Source organism: Pseudopipra pipra, chromosome 14 (genome assembly GCF_036250125.1).
Source record: "Pseudopipra pipra isolate bDixPip1 chromosome 14, bDixPip1.hap1, whole genome shotgun sequence".
NCBI lineage: Eukaryota > Metazoa > Chordata > Aves > Passeriformes > Pipridae > Pseudopipra > Pseudopipra pipra.
In genome coordinates this window covers 2,687,976-2,711,024 of record NC_087562.1, presented here as the reverse complement: position 1 = coordinate 2,711,024, position 23,049 = coordinate 2,687,976, and the positions used below count along the sequence as shown (strand labels likewise).

The 23,049-nt window shown below is 51.1% G+C and overlaps 3 protein-coding genes and 2 non-coding genes across 5 annotated transcripts; 2 read left to right on the top strand and 3 right to left on the bottom strand.

Moving 5' to 3' along the window:
• Nucleotides 1-197: 197 nt before the first annotated feature.
• PLLP (plasmolipin) lies at nt 198-3,171 on the bottom strand. The gene is made up of 4 exons (XM_064670852.1): nt 3,030-3,171; nt 1,479-1,652; nt 923-1,042; nt 198-842 (listed from the first exon to the last, which is right to left on the bottom strand). The coding sequence occupies exons 1-4, from the start codon at nt 3,141-3,143 to the stop codon at nt 729-731; spliced, it is 522 nt and encodes a 173-aa protein (XP_064526922.1). The 5' UTR covers nt 3,144-3,171; the 3' UTR covers nt 198-728.
• A 707-nt stretch (nt 3,172-3,878) lies between these two features.
• On the top strand, nt 3,879-3,961 carry TRNAL-CAG (transfer RNA leucine (anticodon CAG)). The gene has a single exon. It is a non-coding gene; the product is annotated as a tRNA-Leu (tRNA).
• A 133-nt stretch (nt 3,962-4,094) lies between these two features.
• TRNAL-CAG (transfer RNA leucine (anticodon CAG)) lies at nt 4,095-4,177 on the bottom strand. Its single transcript has one exon. It is a non-coding gene; the product is annotated as a tRNA-Leu (tRNA).
• A 3,181-nt stretch (nt 4,178-7,358) lies between these two features.
• THAP11 (THAP domain containing 11) lies at nt 7,359-8,099 on the bottom strand. Its single transcript, XM_064671359.1, has one exon. The coding sequence runs from the start codon at nt 8,097-8,099 to the stop codon at nt 7,359-7,361; it is 741 nt and encodes a 246-aa protein (XP_064527429.1).
• CENPT (centromere protein T) lies at nt 7,919-22,039 on the top strand. Its single transcript, XM_064670829.1, is given in 15 exon segments — nt 7,919-8,181; nt 8,184-8,275; nt 8,277-8,403; nt 8,915-9,035; nt 9,566-9,659; nt 9,839-9,972; nt 10,963-10,996; nt 12,062-12,204; nt 12,657-13,085; nt 15,882-16,058; nt 16,784-16,984; nt 17,570-17,660; nt 18,958-19,122; nt 19,905-20,009; nt 21,634-22,039. Coding segments are annotated over 15 exon segments (2,115 nt in total). The 5' UTR covers nt 7,919-8,097; the 3' UTR covers nt 21,752-22,039.
• The last annotated feature ends 1,010 nt before the right edge of the window (nt 22,040-23,049 follow it).

The following is a 23,049-nucleotide window of genomic DNA, read 5'->3' as shown; positions in this document are numbered from 1 at the left end:
TTCTTGTGGTTTGGATGCAGGCTCTGAGTGTGTATGTGCTTAAAGCCCTGTGGGCTTGTTCCTTCTATTGCCAGGTGTAAAACCCACATGGAATGGGGAAGGACAGTCACCTCTGCAGTGACATCTCTGCTGTCCCTGCCATGCTCTGCGTGCTGCCTTCTCGCAAGACAAACTTTCTCATGACAGACTTCCAGTGCTCGATTTAGGAATGTTTTTATTTAAAGCATAAAATTTGTATTCAAGTTGTTAGAAATCAACACAAGAGCAGTTAGGACTCCTTCCTTCGCTTCGCCTCCACCTTCCGGCTCTGCCACCGTTTCTGCATCCCGTTAATTGCAATTACTTACACTGTAGCTGTGAATGAGCAAAGAGGGAAGCCTGGGCTTGGTTTAGTGAATTTTAGTATCAGTGTGCCGCATTGGCTGAGCCCCCTCAGCGGAGCTGCTCCAGCAAGGATCCAGGTGACCCTCAAGGATGAGCAGGAGCCGCAGCCTCCAGCGAGTCCGTGTTCCCCGGCGAGGCCGTCGGTGCTGACGCCGGTCGGTGCCGTGGGCACGTCAGCTGGAAGCATCATCGGAAACCACAGAGCAGCATCCATGTGACCCAGTGCTGACCACTGCTGCCAGCACGGGCTGGTCCCAAGGTGAGCCCTGGTGGCACACAAGCCTCCAAGCCGCCGAGCCGGGCACGAGCTGACACAGGGCGTGGGTGCCTTTGCTGTCCACTCCTTACGCGTGGTCAGTCACTTGGCTGGTGGCCGCGTTGCTGCCGAGCCCCTTCCAGGCGCGGAAGCTGAAGAAGGTGCTCACCCCGTAGATGATCATGGTGACACCTGCAAAGAACTGGAAGAGGAGAACACCCCCCCGGGTGACCACGGTGGCTGCCCCAGCCCCTCAACCCTCACCTGCTCGCCGGTACTTACGGAGGCCGCGGCTCTCCGGTTGTAATCCCACTGCCGCCAGGACGTCGGCTGGACGGCGGCCGCGCACGTGACGAAGGCGGTGATGTACAGGACGGTGGCCACGGCGTTGTAGATCATCAGCTGGGGGAGGCAAAGAGGAGGTGGTGAGGCCTGGGCTCGGGCTCGTGCATGCTGGGATGAGGGATGAGCAAAAGGCTCAGTTTCACAGTCCTCCCTGTTCCCCAGGAGAACCAGTGGAAAAGGGCCCAGCCCCTCACACTGGGAACAAACTCCGGATTAACATCACATTAAATGCTCTCCAGGTTATGCTGAGAGGTTTCTGGTTGACACCAGCAGTAACACCAAAAACCGGCTTTAACTCTCTGGATTGACACAGGACTCTGCATTTTGAATATTCACTGAGCAATTGAGGGCCACAATGTAAGAATGTCATTGTGCAAAGTGCAGGGGATTTTGTTCTGTCAGCCCAGAAGAGCTTGAAGCTTTGGTCCTCTCAGAGATCTCCCCAAGCTGTTTCCTATTTGGGGCCCTCCCTCACTCCCTCTCGGCTACGCACCACGAGGGGCCAGGGGATCACGTAAAACTTCAGCTGAAGCTGCAGGAGGTAAGTCATGAAGAAAAGGAGTGTTAGTATCCAGCAGAAGAGGGCCACAAACATCACCCAGCCGTAGGCCGCATGGAGGTGGTACGTTGTGGCAGCGATGAGAGACCACACCAGTAAGCCGAGCACCTGTGGGGTGAAACAGGGAAGGTGTTCAGGGGCTGGTTCCTGCAGGTGGAACACAGAACACTGCCCACCAGCACCGACAGCAGTTGGGTCCCCCTCGCTCCAGGGATGCAGGGGCACTCTGGGGAGCAGAAGGGCTCTCTGGAGAGCTGCTCTGCCCCTGTGTAAACCAGCACCACTTATTGTCACAGCAGAAACACAACAGCCTTTGTCCTGCCCGCGTACAACGCCCTGGTGCTCGGCTGCCCCGACAATGCCTCCTTGTCTGTTACATCCATTTCTAACACTCGTGATCACAAAATATGTGCTGGGCAGAAACATGTTTAGGGGGCTCCTCTGGGAGTGGGAGGTGGCATGTGTGAGCTGCCCTGCTCCAGCTGCTGGGGGAGAAAAGCAGGAGCCCTTAGGAGAGAGGATTTGGGGAGCAGTGGGTCTCAGTGGATGGGCGAGTGTGTTTAATGGTACGGCCGGAGCAAGGGGCTGGAGAGGTGGGACCAGCTGCAGGGTTGAAGGGTCCCTTCTGTTGGTTTTGGTCCCATTCCTCTTTCCTGGCGCTCCTGCAAGGCACCCCCAGCAGCATCCTTCCCACCCCCTTCCCTGAGCGTTTTTTCCTGTGTCACAACCAGCTCAGCCATGCCCAGGGGTTGGAATCTGGAGCCAGGTCCATGCCAGCTGTTTTCACAGGGGCTTCTAAGGGCACATCCCACTGCTGTCCCACCAGCACTGCCCTGAGGAGAGAGGACGAGCAAACCTTCGGGGCAGCACCGTGGGCAGACCCCGGGGCAGGTCACACGTGGCACCGCACGCAGCTGAACACCCACCCGTGTGCTCTCGTGTGGCACCCGAGGTGCCAGGAGGGAGCGGCAGGGGGAGTTCATTCTGTGGTCGCCTCCAACGCTGAAGCAATGGGGAGGGTGACTGGTGCAGAGACCCTTGGGATCGTCTGAGAGAGGCCGCCAAAGCCTGGAGGACAATCTGGAGGGCTGGGAGTGCCCAGGGAGCGCAAGAGCATCCCATGAGTGACCCCAGGACACCTCAGTTGAGGTCATTGTGCTTCACACACCCCCCCAACCCACTGCCTGTGGGATCCCCCCAACCCAATGGCCACGCAGATCAGCCGTGCCTGGCAATGGGAACTGGGTGGAATTACAACCAGCAAAGGGTGCGAGGACAAGAAGCCGAATTTTCCTCTGGCTTCAGAGAGGGAAGGACGAGGGGGTGCTGCGGTGCCTCAGGGTCAGGGATTATGTAGGGTTGGACACGGGGGATGGGGTGGCAGCCAAAGGGAGCCCGAGCTGCCTCCAGCCAGGGCTGCGAAGAAAAGCATCCAAGCGGGTGATGCCCTCCCCGCTCCCGCCGTGTCCCATCCCCGGTACTCACGGCCTGGGTGCCCATCAGCCCCCCGAGGGGCGAGCACAGGAAGGTGCCGTCCAGGGCCGGGGCGGTGCCCGGGGAGCCGCTCCGGGCGCGCGCGGCACCGGGCAGCCCCGCCATGCCGCGGGCACCGGCACGGCCCCGGCACGGCCCCGGCACGGCCCCTCCGCGGGCGGGTCCGGGCCGAGCCCCGCGCTGCCCCCGCCCCGCTGCCTCCGCCCGGCCCCGCCGTGTCCCCGCACCGGGGGACCGGCGACAAAGGGCGGCCCCCGCCGGGACAGCCCCCCCCGGTCTCCTCCCGTCCTGGCGATGCTCTGTCTGGGACACTACGAGCCTTGTGCGCAGCCCGTGTCCCGCTCGGTGCCCCGGGGACATTCCGTGTCCCCCAGCGCATCCCGGTGCCTGGCGTTGTTCCCCCGCGGGGGCCGCGCGACACACGGTATTCCTTGTTGAATCCTGGAATGGTTTGGGTTGGAAGTGACCTTGTAGCGCCTCGTTTCAATCGCCTGCCACGGGCAGGGCACCTTCCACTAGGCCAGGTTGCTCCAAGCCTGGCCTTGGACACTTGCAGGGATGGGGCATCCACAGCTTCTCTGGGCAACCTGTGCCAGGGTCTCACCACCCTCAGCTCCAGGAGGTTCCTGTCAGCCCATTTCTCCAGCCTATCCAGGTCCCTGTGGGTAGCAGCAGGACCCTCTGGACTATTATCCCCTCCTCCCCGTTGGTGTCATCACGGAGGTCGTTACCGGAGACGTTACGCGGGGCTGGACCCGGTGTCACCCCCGGCCCCGCCCGGCCCCCACACGGCGTCCGGGGTATGATGGGACCCGGCTCGGAGAGGAGCAGCGGCGGCAGGTCAGGATGGCCGAGCGGTCTAAGGCGCTGCGTTCAGGTCGCAGTCTCCCCTGGAGGCGTGGGTTCGAATCCCACTTCTGACAGCTCCTTTTGCGCCGCCCGGCGCCCTGTTTTGGCTGGGAGGAGGCGGGAGCCTCATTAAAATAAACGACGCGCCCCAATTAAAAACAATTAACCGACGGAAAGGGACGAGCGCGGCGCAAAAGAGCAACCAGTTGTCAGAAGTGGGATTCGAACCCACGCCTCCAGGGGAGACTGCGACCTGAACGCAGCGCCTTAGACCGCTCGGCCATCCTGACACCCCTGAACACCCCCCCGGCCCCGCCGTACACGGCCCGGACCCGCGGCTCGGGGCCCACCGGGAATGTGTCACCCCCCGGGGCCCGGCGGTGGGCGCGGGCAGCCCCCCGGCCGCGGAGCAGCACTCACAGAACCACAGCGAATCCTGGGCGGGGAGGGACCCGTAGGGATCACCCAGTCCAGCTCCCGGCCCTGCACAGGACACCCCCAATAATCCCACCCTGTCCCTGAGAGCGTTGCCCAAACGCTCCTTGAGCTCTGCCAGGGCTGGTGCTGGGACTTCCCCGGGGAGCCTGTTCAGTGCCCGACCACCCTCTGGGTGAAGAACCTTTTCCCAATATCCTAAAATCTAAACCTCTCCTGGCACAGCTCCAGCTGTTCCCTGGGGTCCTGTCACAGAGAGCAAAGATGAGAGCTGCCCCTCCACTGCCCCTCGTGAAGAAGCTGCAGCCCACAGTGAGCTCTGCCCTCAGTCTCCTCTTCTCCAGGCTGAACAAGCCAAGAGACCTCAGCCACTCCTCGTATGGCTTCCCCTCTAGACCCTTCACCATCTTTGGATGCTCCCTAAAAGCTTTATAGCCTTCTTATACTGTAGTGCCCAAATCTACCCCCAGGAGTCAAGGTGAGGCTGCACCAGCACAGAGCAGAGCGGGACAATCTCCTCCCCAATCCTGCAGCTTCATTTAACAATTCCCAGTTCAACCCAAAAAATGTGATGGTTGAGCCACAGCTGAAATTTTTTGCTGCTTACAAAGACTGGAGGCTTCCCTTCCTCCTGTCTAAGGCGTGATGGAGGAAGGAGAATGCACGGCCCTCCATGAACCAGCCTAAGGTAGGGGAGAGCTTGCATGTACTTTCTTTGAAATCGTAATTCCACATCCCAAAGTCCCTGGTTTCAGATTGGTTTAGAGCTATTAGTCTCAGACTCCTCTTCCTCACCCTACATGAGTGTAAAGATATTCCTGCTGTTCCAGCCATGGAGTTCTTGAGGAATGACAAAGAGAGAAAAAGACACAGCTGCCAACCTTTCAGAAATACATATATCCACCACACGGAGACGGCAAACGTAAGAAAACAAAATATACTTTATTAAAATTAAGCATGTTAGCACCTCAGTGTAACCTGGAGAAGTCAAACAGTCCAGCAGGTAACCAGTCCAGCAGGCCAAATGGCTGAACATCCTGAAGTGCATCCCAATGGTAAAAAAGTACCATGACTGTCACGACATGCACATTCTCAACACTCTAGGATGCACAACCGGCCTCGTTTGTCAGGAGGGATGTTGTGCTGCCTATTGTCTTGATGGCAGCATCTATATCTGCTGGACCAATCTCATATGTTAAATCCAATGTTGGAGCAAGTATCTGCTTGTCCTACAGTAAAGAAACCAAAACAACAAGCCAAACCAACCAAACAGAAAAACTGCTGCTAACTCGACTCGCAGGAAAATCAGTGTAGCATGGAGCTGGAGAGCTACAGATTGGAGAGAATAAATTAAAATGAAATAACAAGAAGTACTTAGTACATGGATAGACATGAAGTATCCTTACAGTTGACCATCCAACTTGGCACACAATAGAAAAATGACCCATGCATCACATAGCAGGCTGGGACAGCCTGGAGCTGAACAGGCTCCAGGATCAAAAGAGAAACCTCTGGCTACCAAACCCCACAGTGCCCTTTTGTTCGGTCCTACACAGTGTTGAAGCTGATGGTTGTAAAGCTACATTAGCCAGTGTTACAAAGATTACATAATTTCAAACTAAAGATACTTTTTACACTTAGAAAATACCTCTATAAAATTCAGTAAAAGTGACATCCCAATCCACCGAGTGCAACACACTCGGGTTCCAGAAGGATCTCACAGACCCAGGAAACCCCTGGGCACTCCTCGCTCGAAGGTGAATGTGGGCACAGTGTGGTGAAGTGCCTTTTGTTCTCAACATCCACTGTCATCGATGCATCGCCGCAAGGCTCTGCTGGGGCACCAGATACTCTCCTCCTCCTCCTCCTCCTCCAGGGTGCTGAGGTATCTGTTCCACCAGCTAAGCTGGAACTAATAACCAACCCAAACTTGTGACCTTGCTACCCTCACTCCACCCTCTTTCTAGCCAACGCTGATTTGGTTTCCTGTCGCAGAAAGTGAGGGGACTGATGCTGGCTAGAAACAGAAACTACACAATCATTCCACATAGATTTGTTACAATACTCTTAAATCTTGGTTTAGAACACGCAAGCAGGTTTCAGTATGGTCTTGCCTAATGTACAGATTATTAGTCATGCCAACTAGTTGAGGACTAGACAGCAAAGGTTTGCAACCACTGCAGGTGAACTCACTTCGCTTCTGTTTCATCCCGGTTCTCTGAACGAAAGCCAAGGATTAAAATTCCAATGTGTTACAAAGCCTCCATTTCATTAGAAGGAGTCTTAAGCCAATGAGATAAACTACAGCTGTCAAATGCCACCGGGTTCCTTGTCCCAGTCTGTAATCCTTCCTAGTGCCGAGAGCATCGAGAAGCCCGTAACGAACACGCACGCGCTGCGGAGAAAGCAGAAACTACAAGGTACAAGAGCACTCTTTAATCTGGGGGTTCTGTCACGCCAGGGACAGCAGTCTGTTATGGCATCAGTAATTTACTGAAGGAACACATCACCCTGAGAGGGTTTCTAAAGCTTTCCTCGTGCCTCCGCCGAGCGAGGCCGGACGCGGCATCGCCGGTCATTCCTATGGCGGGTGCAGTGCCCGGGCAGCCGGACACGCCTTCTCCAGGGTAGTGTTGCTGTTACCTCACTCGGTACAGAGCGAGTTTGTTTGTTTGCCGAAAACTGATATCCTACATCCACTCAGTGTAGGATGACGGCTCGGGCCCCAGCCACGCTACGAGCAGCGCGATCCGACACTGCCGGCACAGAGCGGGTTTGAGGGGCCTGGTGTGAGGTGACAACATCGGGGGTAACGTCGGGGTGATAAAGGGGCTGGGCACCGAGCTGATCCAGCCCAGGCAGGGCAATCCGATGGCGAGGGCTCGCCCGGCTGGGGGCCGCTGTGGCGCGGGCGGGAGGGACCGGGCAGCGACAGCCGGGGGCTGAGGGGCCGCGGTCCATCCCACCCCCGCCCTGCCCGGCACCTCTCCGAGGGCGGCGGGGACTCTGGGACGGAGAGCCCCGCGCCGGGCGCCCTCAGAGGCCGTGGCGCTTGCGGGTGCCGGCGCTGGCGGCGTGGAGCAGCCGGTCCTTCTCGCGGATCTCCTCGCGGAGCTGGGCCTCGGCCAGGCGCAGGCGGCGGATGCTGCCCTTCATCTCCTTCATCTTCACCTCCAGCAGCGCGATGATGTCGCGCTGCTCGTTCAGCTTCCTCAGCAGCTCCTCCGACGTGGTGCCCGACGACAGCGAGTACGAGTGGTCGGGGGGGCCGCCCTCCGCCTGGCTCTCCTCCCCCGCCGCCGCCGCCGCCGCCACCACCGGCACCGGCACCGGCAGCCGCGCGGGGATGGGCCCGACGGTGTCGGCGGCCCCGAGCTCCACCTGCACCGTCAGGTCGATGGGCTTCACGTCCTCGGCCGCGCCCCCTGCAGGGGCCTCGGCGGCGGCGGCGGGGCCCGGCGGGGCGGCGGCGGCGGCGGCGGCGGGGCGGGGGCGCCGGGCCCGCTGAGCCTTGCGCTCGTTGACGCCGCGCAGCGGGAAGATGGTGGGCACCCGCACCAGGTAGGACTTGCGGCCGCCCTGGAAGTGCTCGCTGCAGACGCGGTGGCCCGTGGTGGGCTGGAAGGTGCTGAAGCAGCCGCTGACGCCCGCCCGGGAGACGTTCTTGAGCCAGAGGCGCCGCAGCTCCTCGTCCTTGGGGAAGGTGTAGAAGTGCAGCGCCTTGTCGCGGTGCGAGTTGTTGTAGCAGCCCGGCACGCAGCAGGTGAAGCCCGGCATGGCCTCGCGGGGCCGGGGGACGCCCGCGGCGCCCGGGGCGAGCGGCCCCGCCGAACTACAGCTCCCACAAGGCCCGCGCGGCCCCCGCCGCCGCCGCCGCCGCCGCCGCCCCGGAACTACGCGGGCCACAATGCACCGCGGCGCCGGCGGAACTACCCGCCCCACACTGCGCCGCGGGCCCGCTCTCGCGAGAGACGGCGGGAGGCGGGAGGCGCGTAACGGCCCCGCCATGGCTGACAGGCGGGCCCGGCGCCGGCCCGGCCTCAGGAGCAGCGGCCGCCACACGGCGCAGGCGGCGGCACAGGTGCCCCGGGGGGGAAGAGGAGAGGGAGGGAAAGAAAGAAAGAAAGAAAGTAAGAAAGAAAGAAAGACAGGAGAGCCGCTGTCCAGCGGGGCTCGCCGGGCGTCGCCCGCCGGGTCGCGCTCGGTGTGAGGGACGAGCGAGCCCCTCGCCCTTGTTCGCCTTTACGTGTGGGAAATGGGCCGACCGCTCTGAGTGTCGCGCTTGCCGAGCAGCCAGGCCCGTCGTGGCTGTGCTCTGAGGCCCCTCGGGATTTCGTCCGCAGGAGGGTTGTGCGTTGGAACCCGCCCCGGTGACACCCCGAGCTGAATTGCCTCCCGTCCGCGCGTGAAGTGCCGGTATTGTCAAAAAGAAGACGTGCACGATTTCTGTTTGGGAATTTGGAAAAATGTTTCCCGTTAGCCGGCGTGTGTTGTCATTAGAAGATGGATGGTGGATGCTTTTGATGCTGCGATCTTTTTTTTTAATGGTGGAAATACTGTTTTTGAATTGCTTGTCTCTGATTTCTGTCTAGAGTGGATCAAATCCAGGGAACAACAGTAATTCTCGCAGAAGGACCTTGGGGAAGCGGAGAGTGTTCCCAGACCCTGACAATGACACACCACGGGTTATGCTCAAGAGAGTCATCCAGACCCGTAAGTATCTTTTTTCAGGAGAACTGAGAACAGAAAGACAGTGTTTTGGTGGAGCTGAGAGCAGAGGTTGTTCCTTGGTAGCCTGTTATCCTTACCCTGTTATGTGGAACAGAAGTCAGACCGTTTTATGATTGATTAATGCAAGAGAGGAATCACTGCAGTTGCAGCTGAACGTGGGATAGAACTGTCTGAAAGGCCAGGCCTTGCACTGGTGAAATAGTCTTCAAAATCCTCTTCAAAATCCCCTTCACTTGGTCTTCTTATCCTGGTGACTGAGCACATAATCCTGGTGCTGCCTTTGGCTGTAGGATCAGGAGTGAGTTACAGAGGACGTGCTGCCATCTGTCATTGTTGGTTTTGTCACTGCCAGCCTTCCCAGGAGCAGAACCCGGAGAGTTTTCACCAGGTCTTTATTTTAACCCATCAATAAATGTAATTTACAGCCTGTGGTGTAGATGTGACACTCTGCTGCATTTTGGTGTTCTTGCTGGATTGAATTGTGGAAAGGAAATGTTTTGGTTTGTTGGCAGAACCCCAAGTTTCACCTCTGAAACCTCGGATATCTAACCATGAAGGCACAGAAGAAGCTCATCCAGAACTCCCATCTAAGAGGGTTTCCAGCATGTAAGTGATTTTTTTTTTTAAATATAATTTTTACATTTATATTGTATGTCAGGTATGGCTGCAACTCCTATGGTGGGACTGGGGAGCAGAACTTCTCTACTCGTGCTTCAGTGATCAAAATTGCATCCTGTCAGGTGGGGTTTTCCAAAACGCCTCTCCAGCTTGGTTTGTTTTGGTAGGGGGGAATTGCAGCTGCCAGACCTTGCTGCTGAAGACACATTTGTCACTGTGTTCCATTTGAATAAGAAAAGAAAGAAAGTCAGCATTTCTGAATTTGAGAGAGCAGCAGACGAACGACTTTTCCAGAACCAAGGTAAGGCTGCAGTCAGAAATTACCTTGTTCGGTGCTGTCTTTGCTGCCAGCTGGTTTTCACCTCCTCCAGTCCAGTTATTAGGAGCTGCTCAGCTGGGCAGTTGTAGGTTTGGAATCCTGATTGCAGCATCTCATGCAAAGGGGATATTGGAGAAGGTAAACCCCCTCCCTTCTATCAAATTTAAAATAAGCCTTTCTGAGCCAATTTCCGGGCTCTGCCCTGACTGTATATAAACTTCTTGACTACTTTTGCAACTTGGTGCTTTTTGAGTTTTGAAACGTCTCCAAAGGAAGCAATCCCTGACTTCCTCTCAGTTCCAAAAACTTTAAAATACAAGCAGCTGCATACCTTTCATTATATCAGATAAGTTACAAAGTTCTTGTTTGAGGGAAAAAAAACTCTCATAAATTTGTAAAAGATAATGTTTTATACTGGACTGAATCTTCCCTTTAAACATAAACTTGCAAATTTGGCAAATACAACTTTCATTTCAGTTGTAGTTTGCCAGAGGCAGATAAAAGCCCTCCCCTTAGTGTATGTATCCTATTGGAGTAGCAACTGGAGTGGAACTCAAGGGAGGAACTCAGCTCCAGGTTACAGATACCAGTACCTCAGCTCTGAATTAGAGACTCTGTGCCTGTGTGTACATGAGTTCCACATTCTTCTAAAGCTCCAGATGCACTTGTTTGGGTTGGTTGCTGTGAATGTGGTAAAATTTAAATTATTGAATCTGAGGGTATGTGCCATGTTAAATTTTCTTTGAAATAACTGTTTCCTATCCTTTCAGAAATTGCTTATTGGCTTTCTAATGCTCAGTTCTGAAATGTAGACAAGAAGTAATGAAGTGAACCTGTCTTCTAATTCTGTTTGCACTTATGTGAGGACTGTAGCATGACTGGCTCTGGAAAGAGGAGGGTCCATTGGGGTGTTCCTGTAGCCCAGTGAGTAGAGGGTAATTTCTCAACTAATGTGTCACCAACTTTTTCTAGCTCAGTCAACGCTGGACAACACAACTTTATTTCGGTGAGTAATCTAAAATGTCTTAACTTCTGGCTGTCCTAAGTCTAGCTGCTTTCTTTTTTGATCACACCTGGAGCTGTGAAGAACAATACAGATACCTGGGTTCATGGTAAAGACCCGTGTTGGCAGTAACAAAACCATCCCCCTCTGCTGATGGAATTTGAAGGTGTCGCACCACACAGAAATTGTGGCTCTGCTCTGTATGCCCAGAGTGGTCTTGTATTAGTAGCTCGTGTTTCCAACAATAACTCAGTACAAAATAGAAAATTATCCTTGCCTGTTAATTGTCTCATCAGTTGCATCTATGCAGTATTTTCTGGACCTTTGAAGTTTTTTAGCAGGTCAAAGAACTTTCTTGTGTTGCCTGTGTTCTTTGCAAGTGAGCAGCACGTTTGCAAAGTCAGCACGTTATTTCACCTTTCTCACTGCAGCCCTCGCCTTCAGTGCCACACAAGGTGCTTCTTGGGGCTGAATTCCATACTTTCTGTCTTTGTTGAAGCCTCTGAACCCCCCTTTTGATTGGGCTGCCTAGAGAAAGGGACAGGAGGTAATTGAGAATGGTCAGTGTCCAGGGTGCAAAATATGTACAGTGAGAAACATCTTTTCCTGTGCTTTACATGTTGCTATCTTAGCTCCCATCTCAGAACAGTCACAGTGTGTTGGTAGCTGTACTTTGGGGTGATCATTGACACTAAGCAGCTTCTTAAACTTGCTCTGAAGTCCTCCTACCACCCTGCTGTCATCTCAAACATCTGCTCTCCCTTTTTTTTTTTTTTGTTATTTAAAATTTTTCAAAGTTCTGACCTTTTGTGAGCTGTAGTGTTGCAGTGTCTCAGGGAGGCTGTAAAACAGTGTTTCCTGATACATATCCTGATGATACATATCCTGATGCTGTCTGATACTGTGAAATTAAACCAGTTGTTTGAAGACTGACATTTAATCCTCAAGGCTTTTTTTTTTGGGAAATTCCTCCTGGCTTTGTCATATATCTCACTGTTAGTACCATCATGTCTGTGGTCTGAGGGTGTGTGATGCTGACAGATGATTTCTTCCCTCCTGTTTTTACAGATCCCTCCGTATGTCTCTTGGTTCCTTGATGGCCCCGGACACTGTTGAGAAGAGGGGTTTGCTCCGGAGGCCGAGGAACCGCAAAGCCATTGACATGGAAGCTTTCGAGGGCGGAGTGGAACAGAACATGCTGAAGAGCAATGGTTCCTTTTGTGTTGTTATTGCTCTTTTGGGAGGAAGGGCCTCTCCTAAGGTGGCTTTTAGAAGCAGTTACTCAGGCCTGGCCTGTGTTTTGCAGCTCTAAGGTTACTGACACACTCACAGAGGTAGAGTGTGATTTGGGAACCGAGATTAGAATGAGGCTCTGCCTCTGTAGGTGACTCTGTGCACTTAAATGTGTGCTTTGCCCAGTTGGGTGACTTAAATCACACAAATTGTTTGCCATCATCTTCATCTGTGGGTACTGGGGTTTCTGCAGTTTGGGAAAGTTGGGGGCACTGAAGTGGGGTCATGCAGGTTCAGTGTTTGATCTGTTAAGGATGGGTAAGATTTGGTTGAATGACTTAGATTTTGAATGATGCAAGTCCTGGTAATAGTGTCCCTATGACCTTGAACAGTTTTTCACATAAAACTTATTTTAAAACTTTCTAAACAGCACAGAACTATCTTGTGGACTCGCAGTCCGCGTCTGGGATCCGAACAACCACGATGACAAGTGATGCAGAGATCGTGCTGAACAACACGGAGCTCTTTGTTCAGCCTCAGCTGAACGAACGGAGCCAAAATAAACTTTCTGCTCTTGAACCCCAGCTGTCACATTCAAAAACTCCAGCACAGAGGAGCGAGATTTCTGATGCAGCTCAAGACACAGCAAGGCCGGAGGGTCTGGTATCCAGTGTGGGCACAGACGAGGAAAGGACACAAAGACATTCCGAGAACTCGGGCCTTGATCAGGAGCACATTGACAGAATGGCTCCTGTATCTCCAGGAACACCTGCAAACCAGCAAGAAGATGAGCAAGATCATTCCCAGCAGAGTAACCCAGTGGAGCAGGTTTCTGTTCATGAAGAGGAGGTGGCTGGCTGTGAGTACTGTGGATTAGGACTTGGGCTTAACAGAGATGATATGTAGGACATGTAGACAGATGTGGAAAAAAATCTCAGGAAGTTACAAGTCTAGACCTTTACTCTGGTGTGGTCACTTACTTGTCACAGCTTCCTTGTCTCCTGGGCCTTAAAAATCCCTTGGACAGAGGTAGTAGCCTCCCTGGTCACTCTGTACCAATGCTTTGCCAGTTTTTCCCTGGTGTCTGGTACCTCTCTTCACCCTTCATTTCCCTGGAAATCCCTTGTCCTGGCTATGTAAATGGGAACATGTTTTCCTCATATTGCTTGGACCAGGCAAAAGTTGTTTTGAAAGGACAAGGGAAGGCATGAACAGAAAGCAGTTAGTTGCTCTGAAGAGTCCAATGTCAGGCATTTTTAGGACAAAAGGATAGATAATGCAGAGAGAAATGTGGAGGATGTGGACTAGGGGACTGGATGAAATGAGGGGAAGATGAGGGGGAGTGAGCCTATCTTAAAGATGCTGGAGTTAGTAAGGCAATAATGTCAGATATTAATGGTGACCTAGTTCTGTTTTACCAAAGGAGGCTGCTCTCAGTGTTGCTCCTCAGGGTGAACTGAAAAACAGTTGCAAGGATTTTTCCAACTGGTTCCTAAGGTACACTGTGAACTCTCTAAACTGCTTCAAGTGAAGGAAGAGTGTTTTCTTGTGTTGTCTTTCTCTCCCTGCTTGATTGGTTTTTTTACTTATGAAGAAAGCTAAAAGAAAGTTTAAAAAGATACCGGGGACAGATTAATTCTCTGTTTTAGCTGTTTGTAGATTGAGCTCCTCTCTGTCATCCAGAAGTTCAAGTAAATATTTGGGATCCCCAGTCACTCTAAATTCTTCCAGCATGTCTTTGAGAGAAGTTGTGTCCCAAATAATCGAAGATCTAGAAGTAAGTGATTCAGAAGAAGAGATGATTAATACAGTGAATGGAGTGGAACAGGAAAAGCTTTTCAGAGAGGGTAAGAAGTGCATTCAGTGTTGCAAGGGAATGGAGTATAATCTGATTCAAGGTTTTTCAGGTGACTCTCAGAGTAAAGTAAGACTTTATTGTGCAGTAGATGCTGGAGAGAATTTAATTCAAATCATATCAGAGATGCTGGGCATTCCTAGACAAGCTTTCCAAAAGTGGGCTGTGACTTGCTCATGTGCTTCCTTGCCAGTATTTGCTTTGTTCACTGGGACTGCAAGTGGAATAAAGGTTAATATGTTTTGGTAGCTCTGTAGTACTGCTCACCTTCCCATAGGAAAGATGTAGAGCTCTCTCTTGGCAAGGAATACCTTTGGCTGATCACTCTTTCTTTGTGTACATTTTACTGCTCTGCTGTATTTATTTAGGCCATGTTGGCCATTATCTTTCTCCAGTACTAACCAGCATCTTCTGCTCTTAAACCAAGGGATTGAAGGCTGCCCTCACTTAAGTAATAAAGGTTGTCATTGGTAGGTTGGGCCTTAGTACCTCCTGTTCCTGGAAGACAGCAAGTCGTGGAAGTTTCTTGCTTCCACAGGCACATTTTTGGTTTTCTCTTTGCCTTAGAATAAGCTGTTAAAAACACTGCTGGGGGTGGCTGGTGTTACCTGTTCAGTACATAAAGCTTTGGGTAGGTGTGGACACAGGTTCCTGTGTTCTGCTGAATTTCATTGTCACAGGAGGTATTGCTACAAGCAGCAAAGTGCAGAAATCAGTAAAAATTATGCTTGAATCTGTCAACAGCATCTGGTACTCCACTGTTATCCCAGCAGTGATCCAGCAGGGTGAGAGAATCACTGCTGCCTGTCTGCCCAAGGAGGCTTAGTGTCATGTTGAGCTTTTATCTTCTCACAAAGCTAGTTAATATTTCTCTTCACTTTAGGCCCTGCATTGGTGTGGGCAGCCCAGTCATTCTGGTTGGTGAGATTGGTATAACTGATTTTCGCACCACCTTTGGCCAGATTTCCTTGTCCCCTTCACTTGGGCTTGGGGCTCCTGGGCCTTGAAAAACTTGTACTTTTGAGTGTGAAAACTCCCAGTTAGTGGAGAGGATGGTAAAAATTCACTTTGACAGCTTCTGGTTCTGGACTCAGCTAAGATTTCCAAACTCTTCAGCAAGTGATGATGCTGTGAGAGTGCCTAGATTTCTCCAAGTAATTACCTGTGTGGGTTTCTGCTGGAATTGAGCTACGTGATAACAGACGTGTGGACTATAGATTTAGTATGCAGGAAAAAGGAATACTTGAGTACTGTTTGGCACTTCAGTAGCTAAAGTTTTTAAAGACATGCAAGTCAAGTGTCCATATATTTCTCCTCATCCTGCCTGCCAGAGGCTTGTCTGGGATGGTTAAAACCACTGCTAGGCATTCTTCTTGTTACAATGGAATATATCTCTTACAAAGCTGTTTATTCAGAAAAACTGAGGAAATGAGGAGGAGAATCTGAGCACAAACTCCAAGTACTTAGACTTAAAGGAAAAGAAATTGGTCTTTCACACAGTCACCAGAAGTGAGAATGGCTGTAGAGATGGCAGATCTGGAAGAGTTCTGCTTACTGTAAGTAAATAAAATTTCTTCATTTGGATCTGACATGCTCCCTAATTAGGTGGCTGTAAAGCAAACACAGGAAAGGTTGGGCATTTCTCAGCTGTAAAGGCAACTGCATCTGCTTCCCTTATTTATAGCTTATGGCTGAGTTTACTTATCAGAAATGCATTTCAGTGGTTGTTAAACTGTGTGCTGGTGGCTGATCGGGGGATTTTTTGGTAGGTAAGATGTATGATAGAATTTCCTGTTTTAGCTGCAGAACATGGTGCAAGTGCTGGGTATTCTGAACACTTGGAGAAGGAACTGGCTGAAGAAGCAGAATTGCAGATAACTGCAGCACAGGACAGCAGAGACAAAACAGACACAGCTCCTTCAGCAGGAGAGGGACTGGCAGAAGGCAGCGATGGACCCCACGTGTCTCCTGGGGCTGGTGAGCACAGCCCCTAATGCTGATGGTTATCTCTGATGCCAGAGACCTCCCAGGCTGCATGACTGGCATCACAGCTGGGAGAGAGACTGCACTTCCTTTGCATTCTGGAATCTGGGCTAAGCACTGGGAACATGCCAAACTGTTTTTTTCATTTTAAGCTGGAAGGCTGCGTTTTGCCCAAAGGGAAACCAAAATTGCACTGGCAGTAGTGTTTAGAAATAGGTAATTGCAGAATGCACCTTTAGTTAAAATTTACTGGTGGAAGTTCCAGGATCAGGCAAAGATTGAAAAAATTTGGAGACCTTCTGAGTGAGTTGACAAATTGGCATCTCCCAAGTTACTTTTCCTACATTGCTGGGTCTTCTGTAGTCAACATACTGCAGTGAAGGCTTTGGTATGACCTTTTGAGTTAGAAGTGCTTATTAAAGAAAGTTAATTTAAAAGGAGCTCAGATAAAAATTTCACTCAAATCTCTTGGATTTCACATTACCAAGGGCTTTTTTTCTGTGGGACCTCTGCACACCTGGATGTAGCAGAGGGAAAAGTCGAGGATTCATCAGTGCTTCAGCTTATCTGGCTTTGTGTACCAACCCTAACCCTTGCAGATGGGAAGGTAGTAGGTGGTTGTCAGGAATTGCAAGTTGGATTTCATTGCTATGAGTGCTCTGAAATTTTGTCTCTGGTACTTGTTTCAGTGCTGTGTTTTTCCTGTTTTGGAAATCTAGAACATGAAACTGCCAAAGGTGTTGAAGCTGGAAGTCTGGACAGGCATTCTGATGCTCTCTCCTCATCTGAAAAATCTGGGATGAATCCATTAGAGGAAGATGATGAACAAGATGTGCTAGAGGACCAGGCTATCATATTAGATTTGGATGATGCAGAGGAAGAGCCTGCTGAGGATGAAAGTGAACATCCTGAAAGTCAAGGTAAGAAACTTGCAGCAGTAGCAGAGGCAGTTGGAGAAATTTTTCCTTGTTATCTCTCCCTAGATTGAGGAAAAACAGGTTAATAATGTTTTTAACTGTTTAATCCATCAGAGAGTACAGGGGAAGCTGTTGGCTGCTCTTCCTAGGGCCAGATTGTTATTGGCTCATTAGGTGCTTCAGGGACCAAGATCATCTTGTACTTGTACTCCTCTTCCAGATGGGAAGCTGCTCAGTGTTTCAGTTCTGTTAATGTTGTTTTCTTTCCTGCTCTCACTTGTTAAGAAGTGAAGAATTTCGAGAGTGAAGTTAGACAGTGCAGACTAGATTTGGAGGAAACTGCTATGGGCAGTTCCCAGCAGAGAAGAGGTGAGATGCTGATCACATGAGCCTTGGCTGGAGGGAGTTATAAAATCTGGCATTGCAGCAACCTGGCTCAGGTGCTGTGGGGCCACAGCTGGAGCACAGGCAGTGTGCTCTGGGCCAGCCCTGTGGGAAGCTGGTTGGGTTTCTGCTGCTGCAGCAGCACTGGGTGCTGCAGGAGCTCTGAGAAGAGAGTTCAGTTCCTCAAGTCCTTTTTTCCCCCAGAGGTTTCCATGAAGACTCCTGCGTTTGTCCGTGCTGCAGCCCACAACCCCCTGCTGTCAGCTCCTCGGGATGAAAAACCTGCTGCTCCCAAGTAAGTCTAAAGCAGTGGCCTGGCAGGAGAGTGTCTGGGGGTGTCAGTGTCCAGGGGGAAGAGCAGAGCCTGGCTTTGCCAGCTGCCCTGGGCTCTGCCAGCTGCCACAGGGAGTGAGGAGTCCTGGAGGTTTTGGATCGTCCACTGCTGCAGCAGCTGAGTAAAGGGTGAATCAAGTGAATCTTCCAGAGCAGATCTGATGCCTTCAGTATTTCCAATGAATGTTCTTGTAATATTTTCTTGTGCTGAAGGTCAAAAGCTTTCCCTAGGAATTTTTCCACTGGTGAGCTACTCTGGAACCATAGAGTCTGTTATGGGATGCAGAGGCCCTTGCAGAGCAGGGGGAATTAGAGATGACAAGATGCTGATCACATGGAATGACATACTTGCATTGACTGCAGAAGCCTAAAGCTGTGTGCAGTTGCCACGTGCTGACTATAAAATGAAGCTCTCTTAGAGGCAGAAAGTGAACCTGTCCTCTGCTTTACTCCAAATTAATTAACATTGGCACCATCTTAACTAGAAATTCAGTGAAGCTGTATGCTTCATCAGAACTAGGGAACAGGAGGAATTTTCTAGCCCATAACTCTAGATTTTTGTTTGTCAAAGCAATAAACAAGAAGACCAAATTCTTGTGCCCACATACAGGTGGACTGGAGAGAGTCAAGTGATCCATGCACTCCCTCTGTGGGTTAGCCTGAGGTTCTAAGTTTTTTCTGTTGTTTCCCAATCAGGTACTGAGTGAATCCGTGGATTTCACTTAATTCATATTACAATTTTTCCTTTTTAGAATGGGAAGCAGTGGTAACTTCCTTTGGAGTTACAGTCTTGTTTAAGGGGGAAAAAACCCAGACAACCAATCAAACCCCACAGAGTAAACCCACTGAAATTTGCAGTAGTGTGGAATTGTATTCTGCAGAGCAGCCTCCCCTGTCCACAGATACAGAGGTGACCTGTGGATGCCTCCAACTTCGTGCACTCCTGGAGAGGGAATACTCCTGGGATGCACTGGGAACTGCAGCCATGTGTTGGAGACAAGTGGGGTTTGCTGACAGTCTGTCACACAAGCAGGCAGTCTCTCTGGATTGCTTCTCTCAAGGTCATGATGCCACATGAACTGTTTGCAAACTGTCCTGCCTGGGCATGAGGGTTTTGAAGAATCGGGAGGGAGAAAGAGCATGAGGTAGTTCTTACACCTTCCAGTTCAGCATAAGGTTTGTCCAAACTCAGCCTGGTGTTCTCTGCATCTCCCCTGGCCTTGTTCACTTCATGTGTGAATTTTCAATTTCCCTCCAAGGTCTCCTGTGCAGCTGCTGCAGCCTAAGCAAGTTCCAAGGAGATCAGGAATGTCTCAAAGGAAACCACGGGAGCCTCAAATAGCAAGGAGTTTGATAAAGGAGGTTTTTAGCTATTTTGTAAAAATGCCAGTGACCAGAGAAGCATTCAAAATTGTTGAAAAATGGTAAGTAGCAACAAACTGTTCTTCCCACTCTTTTTAGTGTTTTGTTTTGTTATTTTATTTTATTTTATTTTCTCACCTGAAGTAATAAGCTTGTTGGAAGTGCTGCTGACAAGCTGACAGCCCTCCCTTTCCACCTGGGAAGAGTCATGGGAGATCTGAAGACAAGGGCAGAAATGTGCTAAGTGCTTTGGGCTGCTGTGTATGTGTCTGTGACCAACCTGGCCTTGCAGGAGCATCTGGGTTTGTCACAAAAGGTTGTACCAGTCACAGCCTTGTTATCATTCACCATGAGCAGGATGGCTCTGGGTAATGGTCATTGTGCTGGGCACAGTGGAGGTGTCCCAGCTGTCCAGTGTTCCACTGGAGTCTGGGTTTTCTAAGCTTTTTGGATCTATCAACCATGTTATCTTCATCAGTAAAATCTGTGGATTGTTTGAATGGTGTCACCATAAGAGCCACTAGTCTGTCTATCAGAGCTGATTTCTCTCTGACTGGTGTCAACCCCTGTTCCTGCATGTGTGGGAGGTCTGGGAGAGGTTCTGGTTGTCAGATGTGCAGCTGTTTCACACCTATCTTGGCTGTGGAGTTCCAGGGAGCCTGGGCTGAGAAGCCAAGCTTTGTTCCTGAGGTGGAGAGTTTCTTCTCCCCCAGTTTTCCCTGGCAGGCTGTGACCTGCACAACGAGCAGCTCCAGTGCAACTTGCCCTGCAGAAGTGGGGGAGCAGCTGGTGTGTTCACACAATCCACAGCCTGATTTGGTTTCCCTCCCCATTCCCCCTTCAGCTCTGAGAAATACTTCAAGCAGCTGAGCAGTGATCTGGAAGCTTACACCAGCCATGCAGGGAGGAAAACAGTGGAGATGGCTGATGTAGAAATGCTCATGAGAAGGTAAAGGGTTGTTTCTTATTAACCTGCAGTAGTTTTGGGGGTGCTTTGGTAACACCTGGTTGTTGTCAGGGTGTGCACCAGCAGTAAGTATTTGCACAGTAAGTGTGGTCTCTTGTGATTGACTCTGTACGATGCCACGTGGCCACCTCTCCCAGGAGGGCATCCCTGGAACTGGGGTTTTACCCTCGATGATGATGGTGGAAGGGGCAAGAGGAAGGTAGCGAGGGGTTGGGAGTGCAAGAGTCATCTGAGGAGCAATTAGCAAGAGGAGAGGGTTTTGTGCAAGGGTGAAGCAGTTACAGCTGGGAAACAGTAGAAGAGAAATGAATGCTGAGAGTGAAGCTGGGCTGCACCGTTTCATCCCTGAGTGATCTCTTTGCTACAAGCACTTGCAGCTGACAGTGAGCATTTTCACATGCCCTGCTGTCTGTTTTGGTGACTTGCTCTTCCAAACAAAATACCCATCTTGCTGCTTCTGCATAACCTGATACTTGGGATCCAAACTGACAGTTCCTCTCCAGAGCAGGAGAAGGAGCCTCCAGCTCGGGCTGGCCTCACCTAACAGTGGCATTCCCTGCCCAGCACCTGGATGAGCTGTTGTCAGAGCTGCTTCACTGCTCTCTGTCCTCTGGGCTCCCTCGGCTGCCTCAGCTCCTGCCTGAATTTACTTTGTCCTGTCCAGGTTGTTATTCTTGGTCTGCACTGGAAGAGTTTCCAATGTTGATAAAGTCACCTGAGGGGTTGTGCAGGGCAGAGCTGATGACATTGGCTTAGCACAGGCCTCTGTAGCAGAGCTGATGCTGCTGCTTAAAAAGAATGATCTGTTGCTGTTCTGATCCAGAGATTTTATTTTCCCAAGGAACAGGTGTGTGCTGAAGTTGGCATGAACAGGCTGAGAGGCACAATGGGTTGGTTGGCCAGGTTGTGCTCATGTTATTTCACCTTTTTCTAGATGTCTTTGTGCCTTTCCACTGCCTCCTAAAGGGATCAGGAATTGCTGCTGGTTCATGCATAAGAACAGTATTTCTGTTCCTTTCACAAGCAAAGTGTGAATAAATGCTGTGCTTTTTTCTTTCCACAAAACTGGGAGATGCTGATTTTTTTTTTTTTTTTTTATGCCAGTCAGCTAAATGGTGCACTGGAAAACTACCTGGCCTACACAGTTGGCAAATGCCAACTACCTCTGAACTGTGACTAAAGAAATCTGCTGGGTACTGAGCTATTTCTTTCAGTTACATCATTCTCTGTGTGTTTTCAAACGGTGGTAAAATTTATCCCCTGGTAGGTGGGTTGTGAATTTAAAAAGCAACGAGCCTCTGCTTTGGTACAGATCAATATAGATGAATATCCCCGTGATGAACAGAGGGAAGCTCTGTGGGAAGCTGCAGGAACCCTCTGGGTCTGCTTCCCTGTGTGGGCAAGCCTGGAATCTGTGCTGTGCACAGGACCTCACGACAAACTGCCTGAGAACAGGAATCTGTGCCTTCTCTGTCACAGGCAGCCACAGCATTTCAGCTGTTAAATGCAAAATCATCACTGCAAGAAAGCTTTACTCTGATGCTGAGTGGAAAGACTCTGCACTAACAGCTCTGTTTCTTCTCTGCTCTTCTCTTCTCGGCCACAGACAAGGGCTGGTGACGGACAAGATGCCGCTGAACGTGCTGATAGAGCGTCACCTCCCCCTGGAGTACAGGAAGCTCCTGATTCCAGTCGCTGTGAGTGGAAACAAAGTGATCCCCTGACCTGAAGGTGCAGCCCTGACCCCTGTGGGGTGCTCACAGTCTGCTCCCAGGGGCTGCCTCTGGGGTGTTCCATGTCCCTGCTCCCTGTGATGGTTTTCCACACGGAACCAGTCGGGCAGGGACTGCTCAACGTTCTCCTGAGCAAGGGCTGGTCGTGCTGTGGCCTTTACCCCTCCCTGCTGGGTCTCACCAGCCCTTGTTACACGCAGTTTGCCTACCCATAATTTTTTATGTTACCTCTGAATACTTGTACAGCTCTGAGGAATAAAATGTCATGTGTATTCTGCATGATGCAAGTGCTGCTTATGCCAGGGACCTGAGAGGCTGCTGCACTGCAGTGTTCAGAATGTTCCTGACAGGCCTTTAGCCGTGGTGATGCTCTTCATGCCAACCAGGGGCTTGTGTTTGACACACCCGTGGTGGTTTCTGTGGCTCAGCCCCCCGGGGAGCCACGGTGGTCCCATACAGGTGGTCTGAGCTGTGCTCCCTCGTGCTCCTCACGCAGGGAGACAGAACAAAACTGGTGTGGGATTGTACAGAACCTAAACCATGCCTGGAATGAGGTCAGACCCAGCAAAGGATTTCGGGTGCCAAGGACTGTGACCTTTTGTAAAACAGTTCAGAAGCTGGGGAAGAATGATGCCTGTCACACGTACCAGGCTCGGAGGGATGGAAATGGGGACTGAACTTTCTCTCGTGTGATTTTCATCACCAGTGTCTTCCTGGGAAGCTCTCTTCAGTCAGAGCAAGAGGCTGCAGCTCTTCCCTTAAGTAGGACTCCAGTTGCTCTGACAATCATGGCTTTGGAATGGTGACAAGGGCCTGTTTATTGCTACAGAGACATGGGAAAAGAATGGAGACATGGAATTATGTGTGTCATAGACTTAAGAATGAGCCCATAGTATAAGTCAGCTCAAGGATCTGGTTTTTCTTCCTGCTGCCTGTGGCTTCACAGCAGGAATTTTAATTTTTTTACTGTAGTGTCAATATATAGAAAAATACATATAAAAATAGATTTTTATATATTTGTATATATACAAAGACTAAATATAAATATATATACATATTCTCTCAGGGAAGGGAAAATTATGCAGCATGCAATGGAGAACAGATCCAGTTCAGGGCTGAGGTTGGACCCAGCTGGGAGCCGGAGGAGCCTCCGGGAGCTGCACCGAGTCAGGCGGGGCCCTCATCCCTGCCCTCTGAGCTCCGCCGATGGTTATTCCCGGTGTGAGTTCCCGGAGCCCCTCCCGGCTGATCCCGGTTTGTTCTTTGGTCCCGGTTTGTTCTTCCCTCCC

Excerpts from the sequence above, each read along its gene's own strand:
- PLLP (XM_064670852.1), bottom strand. The coding sequence starts at position 3,143 with ATGGCGGGGCTGCCCGGTGCCGCGCGCGCCCGGAGCGGCTCCCCGGGC. Across the intron at positions 1,043-1,478 it reads TGATCCCCTGGCCCCTCGTG|CTGATGATCTACAACGCCGT; the intron begins GTGCGTAGCCGA and ends TGCCTCCCCCAG. Across the intron at positions 843-922 it reads ACCGGAGAGCCGCGGCCTCC|TTCTTTGCAGGTGTCACCAT; the intron begins GTAAGTACCGGC and ends CTCCTCTTCCAG.
- THAP11 (XM_064671359.1), bottom strand. The coding sequence starts at position 8,099 with ATGCCGGGCTTCACCTGCTGCGTGCCGGGCTGCTACAACAACTCGCAC.